This window comes from Ciconia boyciana, chromosome 12 (assembly GCF_034638445.1).
Source record: "Ciconia boyciana chromosome 12, ASM3463844v1, whole genome shotgun sequence".
NCBI classification, from domain to species: domain Eukaryota; kingdom Metazoa; phylum Chordata; class Aves; order Ciconiiformes; family Ciconiidae; genus Ciconia; species Ciconia boyciana.
In genome coordinates, this window is record NC_132945.1 from 20875847 (window position 1) to 20887853 (window position 12007).

Here is a 12007-nt window from a genome sequence, read left to right on the forward strand (position 1 = left end):
GAGGGTGTTTGAAACTTATACTAGCGACTAGTATAGTTTATAGAGCTACTAATTTTGTTCTACTAGTTTTTAATCCATTTTTTCTGTTCTCTGTCATCCCTTGAGAGTTTAAAAGAAACAGACCTTGTGCCAGGGCTGGATAATCTTACCCATTTGGGGAAGTTGTTTTCGAAGCTGTCAAATGGCAGAATTAATGACAATTACTCTGTGTAGCCAATATCTCCAAGCCCTTCACATGACTCCCACTCACCAAAACTCTCCATCATTCTCAAGAGTGAGTCCCAAGCTCTTACGTTCTGAATTGCTGACTTTCTTCCACTCCTCAGAACTAAAAGAAAAAAAAAAAAAAGAGGGGGGGAAAAAAAGAACGACAAAGATGATTAATAACTTAAATACTCTCACCTGGAAAAAAAAAATTTCAAGTAAAATTCTCTCATGGTCCCTTGTTTAAAGGTAACACTGGAGTACTGAAAGGACAGATGATATTCAGGAAGAAAGTATGGGGCTTACAGGAGGAGTTTTAAAACATTAATTGATTTGAAAGCTACTAAAAAAGAAAGGGATGAATGGGAAATTGGCACAACTAGAGCAGAACCTTATTGATTTCCTTTGTTACACCCTCCCTTAGGACACTTAAACAGCTAGTTTGGAAGGTCATATGAGATTGACTCTATTCCCTGAAGGCCCTTTAAAAGAAACCTGGTTTTCCTCCTCAGGAGCTTATTGAACACTTCACTTAGACCAGAGTATTCTCTTTGTCTTTCAATCTCCTTAAATAAAACAAGCCTGAGGTCTGAGATTTCCCCAGAGAGCCTTTGAGAAGAAACTGTTGCAGCACGAGCCTAGTGTCCAGTTTCCAGAGTTAACACCACACTGCACAGATGCTTCATTGCCTGCGTTAGCATATAACTGATGGGCTCTGCATTGTCCCCTGGAGGCACCTGCCTCTTTCCACTGACTGCAGGGGAGCACAGGATCCTGAATGCAAGCAGTCTGATGCTTAAATCAGACAACATGGTAGAAGACAGCATGAGCCCCTTCCCTAGTGTGTTACATTAGAGAAACAGAGCCACAATTCCCCACTCCCTTTCCAAAAGTACTGGAAGGATAAAGTTGAAGGTGGCTGGCAGGAGGGAAGGGAGGTTGCTTGCCATAACAGACATTTTCTTAACCTATTTGGAAATTCTCAGTTTAATTCTGTTAGGCCAAAAACCATGGGCCAACCTCAGACTCCTCAGTGCTTCCACTGGAATAAGTGGCAGCTGTGCCAAGACAAGGGCTAGCAGGGAACCGAAAGGGCTTAGGTTAAACAAGACACAGGAGCTCTTCTGCACATTCTTTGCATTTCACCTGAACCAAACTCTTTGAAAGCAATAGGCTTTTGCTAGCTAAAGTATGGAAGTTAAGAACTTAATATGCTTTTGTTAAGAACATTAAATGCTAACAGTGGCTGGTAAGCACAGTGTTGAACTGTAACATCCTAGTTAAATGTTTTTCATGTGTAAATTGCCAGTGATGGAATACATTCCCTCCAGCAATCATTTCTGTCTTTGTACGGGTGCCTGCTAAGCTCATGGCCCACATTAAAATTCATTAGAAAATAATTCAAGACATCACAAATACAGTAATTTTACAGCATTTTTCACCAGTCACTTAAATTATCTAAGAATAAAAGACTTATACCATCCCCAGCAGCTAGCGATTACAGATGAGAAACTAAGTCACTGACAAACTCAGTGGTGAAGCTGGGAACAAACCTCATGTTCTTGACTCATCACCTTAATCGTAGGCTATTTTTCTACTCATGCTCCAGTGTGCCAGAATGATGCACACAGTAAACTAAGGTCCAGGAAGCCATAACCTCCTGGCTCCTCCAGGATGTGTTCATTTGCTCAGAGAACACTATACTTGGGAAGAGATGGCACAACGGTTCAGCCATCACTAAGTATTGCAGACTGACTTTGTGTCTCAACAGTGTTTAACTGTGCATCTAACGTCCAGTGGCCCTAATGACAGTTTCAGTCCTTTGACGCTGGATTTGCAGCACTTACTTGTCGCTCCAGGCACCGTTCCACTCTCTTTTTCCCCAGGGATTCCTCAGCCTGATCATGAACAGCTTTTCTGCCTTAAAAGAGAATATGAGCCTTTCTCCAAGGCGCAGCTTCCGAATTGCAGTCACTGAGTAGGCATGGCCGACGACAAGACCCATCACTGTCTCCGCTTCATTGGTACTGCCAGAGGAAGCCTTTAGCACCAAGAATGACAATTAAAAAAAAAGAACTCACATAATTGAGGGACCTGACAGCTATGTGTTAGAGGGGCAGGATGGGGAAGGCTTGTTTCCTTTCACAGAGCTATACGTTCCCTTCCCAAGTGATTTGACTATGCAGGAAAACAACAGCGCTGGGACTCAAAACTAGTGGCTTACGAGTCTGGTCTTTTGCGTGATAGTGCCAGACAAGTCCTAGCAGACAGAAGCCCAGAGCATAGGAGAGTACTGCCTGCCACAGCCATTCTGTCTCCTCCTGGCCTCAGGGAGTTAAAGACTGGGCTGATAGATAACCTTTATCAGCCCTTCCAAAATCTTGCCATCTTTACAAAATGGCTCTTATGGATATTGATGACTGTGCTCAGACACGGCACTGTCTGGTGGTATCCTCAGCTGGACACTTTGTAGGGCCTAAGGATTTAGCCAGTGAGTCCAATGCCTGTTTCTGTGTTGGGGTAAATTTGATACCCAAGAAGACTACTGGCAGTGGGTAAAGATAGAGGGCACAGGCAAGAAAACTTTCTAGCCGTTTGTCAAACCTGTCCTGTACCTCACTCGTGACCTGGCAGGCCTCTCTTACGTGGCAACTGGCAGATCTGCAAGCTTTCTTAGGAACTGGGTTTGCTCCTCATAGACTTCACATGAGCAGCCTAGTTCCCAGCAGTGATCAGGCAGTCACCTGTCCTGCCGGATGACTAGACCTGATCAGATGCAATTTTTGTGACTACACAAAAATTGTCAAGCTCTGAAAAAGACCACAATTTCATTTAATACATCCAGATCAAAATCTTCTAAGTACATCTAAAACCAGAAAAGCAGTATCATATAAAGATGCTGGAGTTGCTTTGAATGACTGCCCCTTTACAAAGCCAGGACAACGCTGCTTCTGAGCAACACATACCAGGCAGGACAGTGGAAAGTAAAGCTGTGCCAGTGCTATAACCCTTCTTCTAAGCCAGAAACAATCCAAATGGTTGTGCCTCTGGATTCATCACACACTCGCTGGAGCCAGCATAGGCATCTTTGCACTGAACCATATCCAGAGTCTCTCTCACCCCTATTGGGCTATAACCCATTGGGCCTAAAGACACTCATTCCCTTGGACAGCAAGGAAGGAAGATTTGACTCCGTGCAGATCCTTGTGTGTAAACTTGTAATAACTTAATTAAGAGCTCAATGATCAAGCAAGCCTTTGCTCTGGTGGAGAGAGATGGACTTAAGAGTGGTGAAAGGCACATAGTACTTTCTCAGATATTTTTACCCATTTCAAAATTTCTCTTGTCTAAACAAACAGGGTCAATCTCTTAAGGCAGGTGTTGCACTGATACAACAGTGTACAGTCTCCAAAGATAAGAAATCAGACAAAAAAAAAAAAAAAAGGAAAAGAGAAATTTATATCAAATTGGAACTGACAGATGGTCTGGCAACTGTGAGACTCTCGCCAAGACCTCTTTGCCTTCACTAACAACAGCTCCTAAAGAATCAGCTCATGTGTTACACCAAGACTGGCTGACATTTCCAATGGGTTTGGGCTTTCTCCAATGTAACACTTTCACTTGCATTTTTCACAATTAAAAGCAAACAAGAGTCCTTGACAGCATGGGAGTCTGTAACCTCTCCTGCTGCCTTTATTATCCCCCAGGCTTTACTTACTGCTGGGCTGCCTTTCCCACCTCATTCTGAAGGCATTTATTTATTTATTTAAATGAGATATTTAAACATCTACTGTCCGTTCAAATTTCTAAATGATGAAGCTCAGGGCTATTTTGTAATCCAAGGAAAATTATGACATGTTTGTAAGTCAGCAGCAAAACCACTTGAGTATTAAATATTCTATACCTAACAAGCTTCACTGTGTGTGTAATACATCTATCAAAAAGTGATAAATGCAGACGAGTCAAGCCAAACCAATAGGAACAGCCCCTGTGTAATCCATGTTTAGAAGCATCTGTGTTTGACAGGCAGAAATATAATGCCAGGAAGAAGTGAAGGCATTACAACTCTCTAATTAATTGCTTTTTAAAATACAACTCCCTGCACTTAGCCTGTCTCCTCACCAGATCCATGTTAAGAAACCCACCTGCCTTAGCATTTGGGAAGCAACTTATCATCCCAGAAACAATGTTTACAACAACAATTCACACCAGGAAGTCTGGTCTGCCAGCCTGGTCTGAGCAAACCAGATGGAATTCTTTCTAAATAAAAATTCAGACCTTGTGAGAAAGGTAAAACAAACACCAAAGACCTGGAAGAATTTGTTTCTGAGCTGTTGCCTGATGTTGCTGGGAGGGACAGTTCAGGACTCCTGTTCTATCCCAGCTGAGTTCTCAGATTCACATTCATCTCCCAGAAGGTACCATGTGTTCCTCTTTGGTACCATGGCAGTGGTGCAGGGCAGTGCATGGCCAGGGTCAGCTAAACAGATAATGTTCTCAGGCATCTCCAAACATGGCTGATTTTCTGTTGTTCTAGACAACTGCACAACTACCATGATACTCACAAGAATTTCTGAATGAACCAACACTTGGGGGTCCACCAGTTTACACTACAGGTACGAAATAGTTAAGTGCTACAGTAATATGATCTTCGTTTCACAGACAGGGAAATTAAAGCAAAGCGTTTAAGTGATTTAACTAAGTCCACATACAATTAGCCTTAGTTAAGGTCTTAAATTGGAAGCAGAGGGCATGGGAGTAAGATGCTGAAGTGCACCTAAATGCCAACCTTGCAACTTCTAGAGAATGATCCCTTTCCTGAAGGCTGCACTTTAAAAATCATTTGAAAGCAATCTTTTAGGAAATATTGAGGTGCCACGGTGGTTTGTTAGCCCTCCACGTGCAGTAAGAGCTTCAGACAAGGTGAGAATTTCAGTGCTACCCAGTCATGGCCTGACATTGCAGACTTTGATAGAAGGAGAGTTAAGCCTAGTTGTCACTGGTTTCCCTCCTGTGGCAAGGGGCTGTGCAAGACCCTTGTCTGCCTGTGGTGTGTGAAGGATGTAGCCCCCTTTGGGAGCTGCTACTCATCTGCCTTCTAGCACCTCAAGTGAAGGGAGAGAGGTAAAGCTTCCACAGAAGGCAACCCTGTGTCACCCTTGGGGAAGCCACCCCCTCTCTACTGACTAAGGGAACTTCAGGGTTGCGGCCTGCTAATGTAGGCGCCTGAGTTAGCTGCCTCACATTAGCCAGCGTAGGCAAGTTTTGCTGGTTAATTCTAATGGAGAGTCTTATTAACAAACAGGACTACCTGAATAACCAAGTGAGCTCAGCCTTTCAGCTCAGCTCCAGTATTACACTGATGATTGCATCATCACAACCAAAGTCAAGAAGTCTCAGCAGCTCAGTGACAGCAGAAATGTTTTCTGTAAACAGATTTCCCTAAGAAATAAAGAAATGGAACACTGCCATCTGGCCTGTAAAATAGAGCATTCAGGTGTATTAACCTCAGGTCAATACACAACTGTGACCATGCAGAAAGAACAGCATTTCAGATCCACAGTAAAGTGGCAGCACAAACGGCTTTACGGTTTTGTGATTGTATGTAGCGGCTCATGGAGTTGGACTTGGCTGACAGCACTGCCAACTTGCCAGCTTTTTCCATACAAAACTTTTCCAAAGCATACAAATGAAGGACATACTCAATATACTTATATTAATAATGGTATTTTTTCCAGATTTTTTTCATTGAAATTAACTCTCAAAATCCAGCTCTCTATACATACCGTAATGGAACAGCTGATCAACCCGCCTCTTTTATGGACCTTCAGCAAGTCTTCAAACAGCTTCATCTGCTCAGAAATAATCTCACCGTATTTGCCCTGTACCAAATCAATAGATTCTGCCACTGCTCCAGTGAAATCCACAATTGCATCTGCAGCACTGCCTCCATCTAGGGCTTCATAAGATCCAGCCAGCCTGGAGGTAACACAGAACATTCTCAGTCACCAAGTGGCTGTTAGAAGTGCTCTAATTTGGCTTGAATGTAGGTAATATATTTGTGTCTCACCAAGGAAAAAACAAAACAGAACAAAACAAAACAAAACAAAACATCAGATTGCAGATAAACCTTTGCTGGGTTTCTAGGAAAGGAGTGTAATGATCCTTAAGGCTTTGGGCTGCTGAAGTAGAGTGCATTGCACTCTTTTACGATTCACCTGCTCCATGAAGATTAAAGAAGGAGTTTTCAATCTTTTTTGGGTTCTCTACTAGCAGCAAACCTAAAACCTATGTAAAGTATGATAGAGTTGAAAGACAAAACAAACAGATGGATGGAAGGGACAGCACTGAGGACTAAAAGGGCAATGAACTAGCTCATACTTTGCATAAGCTTTCTCCAATAGCGCGCTCCAGAATTCATTTTTCACATTGGAATGGCAGTAGATCAACTTCCCGTCCATTGTTGGCAGCAGATCATCAACAACCACCTCTGTCCATTCTCCAAAGCACCAGAAACGGAAACGGAAAATCCCAGCGTATTTCTCTGGGTTTTTAGGGTCCCATTCTTGTTCGTTAAAGTCTGGAATCACCTGAGAAACCATGCAAGGGAAAGTTCACCAAATGCACTATGTTAAGATTTATTCAGAGGGCAGACTGCCCTGGAGCATGCACTATGCTGGTATTCAGCTTCATGAGCAGTTGACCTTAAATAGATGAAGCAGTGAAAAAAGAGGGTCAATTTGGTACAAGGTCAAATATAGTCCCACTTCAAAGAATCTTTTAGGAAAGTAAAATTCAAATTGATCTGCAGAGAAAGACAAGCAGAACCTACTGCACTATCTGGCTTTGCTATATCTCTTCTTTGGTGCTCAATGGGACTGTGGAGTGGGGAGGTCTCATAACATGAAAAATGAACTTCTAAAGAAAGGGAAGTTTTGAATCCACCCAAACTCACCACTTATCAGAGGCACTTCAGTCCTAGAAGGAAAAACATTGGCTGATAGGCAGGGAAACAACCGAGGTTTATTAGCTTTATTTCATGCACCAAGCACATTGATCACCTACCTGCTGCCAGAGGCTCTTCCTCAGAGCCAAGCAGGAGCATGCAGCCACAAACCAGCAGTTCCCCAGGGTGCCTTGGTGTAAGTCATGGGAGCTGATTCCATTCACGAACAGATGGGGGTCTTCACAGAGGTCCTAAAAAAGCAAACCAGAGATTACTGGAGACTCCACTCCAGAAATGATCACAGCATCCTTCCAGCTATTCCTCTCCACACTTGTTCTGCATCACGTGGAGTTTCTGTACCAGGAAGTTCAAAAGCCCTCTGGCACTGAGTATAATTGAAAGTCAGGGTATACAGGATTATTTAAGTTCTTACAAGTAGATTGTGTTGCCTTATCTAAACATCAGAATTTGCCAATTTTTTTGCCAGAGTTCGTAGTTCTGCCCTCAGCTGAAGGTCATCTTTGAGGACTGGAATGAATTCAACATTTGGAAGACTTATTTGGCATTAGGGCAGTTAATAAACTGAAAGTAAGTGAAAGGAGAAGGAGGAAGCATTACAGGGAAAGGCTTTGACCAAAACAAAACCCATCAAGAAAAGCAGCAGGAAATAATGCTACTGACACCAGAATGCTAAGCTCCTCTTCCTTCATCGCCACTCCCTTGGCTGACATACTGGAAACCCTCCTCCACCAACAGAATGAGTTACTGCAATGACCCTGCCACCCAGCACCAAAGAAGGCAGAGAATACACATCTCTAAACTATGCCTGTCGTTCTCTGGGTCTCATCTTTCTCATTTATCTGGCTCTTATTAGAACCACTCATTTCTCCTCTCCTATTGCTTTCCTGGCTCCATCTCTATTTACATGCAGATTCTCACCAAAGCATAGCTGGGTCTTCCTGTGATGTCTCCCTGCTCCTCACTAGTTTGCCCCTTCCTATGTCTTTATAGCCTGCAGACCAAGGCACTAAAAGGAGCACCTCTAAGTATCACTGAACATGGGAAAGCCACAGGGCTATGTTTTGCAGCAGTATTGTGTTTGTTACCAAGAAATCCTTGGTAGATAGTGTTCTGCTGATCGGATACGTATGTGGCCTCACAGTCCCAGAGAGAACCTCCCAAGCAACACTTCAGAAAACAGGCAATCTGACTGTCCCGTAACTCATACAGAACCTACTGGTTTCAACCCAGTGATTGCTCATGACACTCTAATGTGAATCATTGCTTTTCCTGACTGGTTGAGAGGATGGAAGAACAGCCAGTGGTAAGAAATTCTGCTCTTTCACAGTATAAGAATAACCCTAAATTTCAACACTGTGGGAAGGAAATGATCTTATATCCAGGCATTAGAAATGCAGAATAAATAACTCCCTCTCACCTCAAAATGGCAGGAGACTCCAAATTTACTGCAGTCTTTCCAGTTTGTTATCAGCAGCAGAATAAGGAGCTGTGCTCCTTACCTCATGGATTCTCACTGCCCTTTGATAATTATAGATGATGATCCCAAAATACCAAGATTGCAATCCAAGCCTGGCTACACACCACGGGCATGTCAAAACCTCTCAGTCTTCCCTTTGATGGGACTGTGACAAATCAGTGCCAGCTGAACTTATTTGCAGAGAAAAGAACCACCTCAGTGCCGAGCTGAAAGCCTGTTTTCCTGGGCTGGTTTAGCAGATGGCAGCCTGAAGTCAGCTCACTGTATGCAATGCATGGAGCTGCTACTGTTTTCTTTAAGAAAATGATATTTTTGGCATGAGACTTTTCTCATTAAATAGAAATTGGTAGAAATTTTAAATGCCTCTTGGGAAACAAGTGACTGATCATTATATGACACTGTTCTTCTGTCAGTATTTCTTACATGTGTGTTCACTTAGGGAAATTTCAAAGCTTATTAACAGACCTTAATACAATTCTGAATAACAAAATGGTGCCTACGAGGAAAACTGACCAGGTACCACATACTCATCTGCATCATGGACAGATTCATTCCCTCTGCCTGGATGCTCTGATATAGAATGGCAGCAGGAACTTCAGGCTAGCACTTCAGCTGATGTAAATCAACCCAGTTGCCTGCCGCAGGGGTTGACATCAGTTGACTACTTGGCCTTCATGGTGGTAGCACACATTCCAAACCCAGCTTGAGTAGACTCAAGTTTCATATCCCATTTCCATGCATCTCTGGCAGTAATAATTTCTAGTTTGGTTTTCCTTTCAAAATGTTGTTTTGTTAGAGTAATAAACAGGGGATAAATTGAGCCTTCAGGGTTAAAATTGTCCAAACTTTTCTGTCACTAGAGGAAGCCAAAACTTTCATTGGTTTTGAAAGAAATTAAGCACTACCATGTATTACAAATATCTTCTCTTATTTGGTTTGCTTTGCTAAAAACAACCACATTAAACTGTCATTTTTTAATTGAAGCGTGTCTTGCATCTCACACAGTCCTTGGAGAAAAAACAGAGCGCAGCATGTGTCAACTGCCAAAACTTATGGGTGAGATTAGCATTTGCTGACCACTGGGGTCCAAAGCAAACATGGAACAGCAGAACTTAGAAACAGCACCTCCCTGTTTCCACCATAGTCACTAAATTCTTCAGGATCCTGCTTGATAAACCCTTTCTTATTAAGCTGCCTAGGAGCCCTGGACTTCTGAGACTAAAGAACAGTGTAAGAAAATGACATTAGTTCCGTTTCTCTTGTCATTAATTACAGCCATTATAACAGCTTCTATGATGACTGTCACTGTGTGGCTCAGATGAGATGCACGATAATTCTCAGGTGCAAGCTATAGCTAATTTCAGCTGTTTGGTCTCTTCTGGCCTTTTTGCTTTTCACCACTTATGCAGTATAGCAAATTCTAAGGATACTTTTGAGATGGAATTAGCTATCTAGGCCACAATTCCCCCAACACAGTTAGAAATGTGCTATTTAAATATATTATTCTGCAGTCCATCTTTAAGCATTTTTGGTTGCCCCAAGCATGTTAAAAAAAAAAAAAAACAAAGCCAAAAACACTTTTCCAATAATGGTCCGAGCAGTGACAGTTTAGGATAGTTGAGGACCAAGCCAACTACGACCAGAGGAATTACAAGGAAGAGAGACTGATGTGAGATGCGGCCCAGGCATTTCAGGAGACCTGATGCCTTCTCCCCCTTGCAACCTAAGCATGTAATCACTTGGGTTATGAGTTCCACTAGAAGAACCTCCTTTGCAAACATAGTGGTTTAACCCTAATCCCTTTTCTCAGGATCAGCCTGCATCATCTGTGCTGTAAAAAAGATAAATATCTTCACATTTCCAAGAAAAAGTTTAAAGGAGCTTACTGGGTCTTCTTATACAACATTAACGTATAATAGCCACACTATTTCCGATACAACACCGCTAATAAAAGCAGTTGTTGTATTATTTATGCCCACAGGGAGCATTCCATCATCCAAGATGCAGAGCTCTCCCCAGTTCTCCCCTTACGCATGTGCATAATAAAATAAACACCATCTGCAGAACTATAATTAGGCTGTACAGAGTCTGAAAGTGAGGTAAGAGGTTGCAAGGGCTCATGGCTCTGCTGAAAACCCTGATGCTCTTATTTTCATACCAGACTTTCATTTGCATGACAGAAGTCTATTTGTGTCACCTCCTATCTTTGCTGCACTGCGTAGGCTTGAAATATCTGGCATTTAGTGTTACTCACCACTGATGCTGTGAGAAATAAAGTGGCTCACAAACCCCTTTTTCTGATTTTAATTGGTTCACCTCTCTGTAACGGAGCAAGTAAATGAACTGGTTAACGAGCAGACTGGGAGAACACTGAGCAGTCTGGAGATGAGAAACGCAGCGTGGCATCACAGGAAATAACAGTGGGAGAGACCTTGACAGGTTAGTCAGTCCTAACACTCGCCTAGTGTCCACATTGGCTATCCCTAACCTACTTGTGACTGAAGCTTCTCTAAGCTGCATTTAACACAGCCCATGAGGGAAAGTCCACATGCTTTCTCCACTGGTCAGCAAAGAAGTGCATTGCTGAGCTGCTCTACAAGCCCAAGACTTCTGTGAATGGAGAGAACAGTCAGTTACCTTTCCTTTCCACTGCAACCCCTCATACAATCTACAAACCTCTAACAAGTCTCTCTTCTCTAGTCTTAATAACTGGTTCTTCATGTTTTGTATCACTGGTGAAGTATGGTGCCCAAACCCAGACACTATGCTCCAAATGAGGCTTTAGCAGTGCTGAGCAGAGCTCCATGCTCTTGCTTACTGAAGCTGGGGTCCCATTTTTCTGTCTTTTTCACTTGAACTTCACATATTTAACTTGTCTTCAGACTGTGATCCACCCTCTGATCCTATGCTATGGACTTGCTGCCTAGTCATTCTTTCTCTGTAACTGAGCCATGAAGTTACTTAATACCAAAGCATTTGGTTGCATTGATGAAGTGATGCTGAATTCCATCCTATTTATTCCACACTATTTTCCCAAGACATCAAGATAAGTTTGAATTATCAACCCTGTCAACTGGCTTGCAATCCTATCCTAGTGTGTCCTACAGCGTTCCCATACATGCCTTTCTAGTCCCTTATCCAAGTAGTAATGAAAATACTGAAGAGTACCATGCTCAGAGAGATTTATGTAGGACTCCATCGATACAACGCCAGCTTGAGAGTGCTCCAAGTCATTTATTTCATCAGCTATGCATCCCCATTACATAAGTTTGAATTATTCCAAATTTTCATACTTTGGAGAGACATATCAGATATTGCCAAAGTCTTATGAAAGTCAAACTTTATCAGATCTACTGCTC

At 42.5% G+C, this 12007-nt stretch overlaps 1 protein-coding gene across 4 annotated transcripts in view; it reads right to left on the reverse strand.

The window, feature by feature from the left end:
• Positions 1–12007, reverse strand: part of CAPN6 (calpain 6) — a 73056-nt gene that overhangs the window by 22769 nt on the left and 38280 nt on the right. For all 4 annotated transcript variants that reach the window (XM_072877274.1, XM_072877272.1, XM_072877273.1 and 1 more), the window contains exons 4-8: positions 7270–7401; positions 6586–6794; positions 5991–6183; positions 2052–2245; positions 251–328 (exon numbers count right to left, since the gene is read on the reverse strand). In XM_072877274.1, coding sequence (XP_072733375.1) covers positions 251–328; positions 2052–2245; positions 5991–6183; positions 6586–6794; positions 7270–7401 — 806 coding nt within the window. The remainder of the gene's footprint in view (positions 1–250; positions 329–2051; positions 2246–5990; positions 6184–6585; positions 6795–7269; positions 7402–12007) is intronic.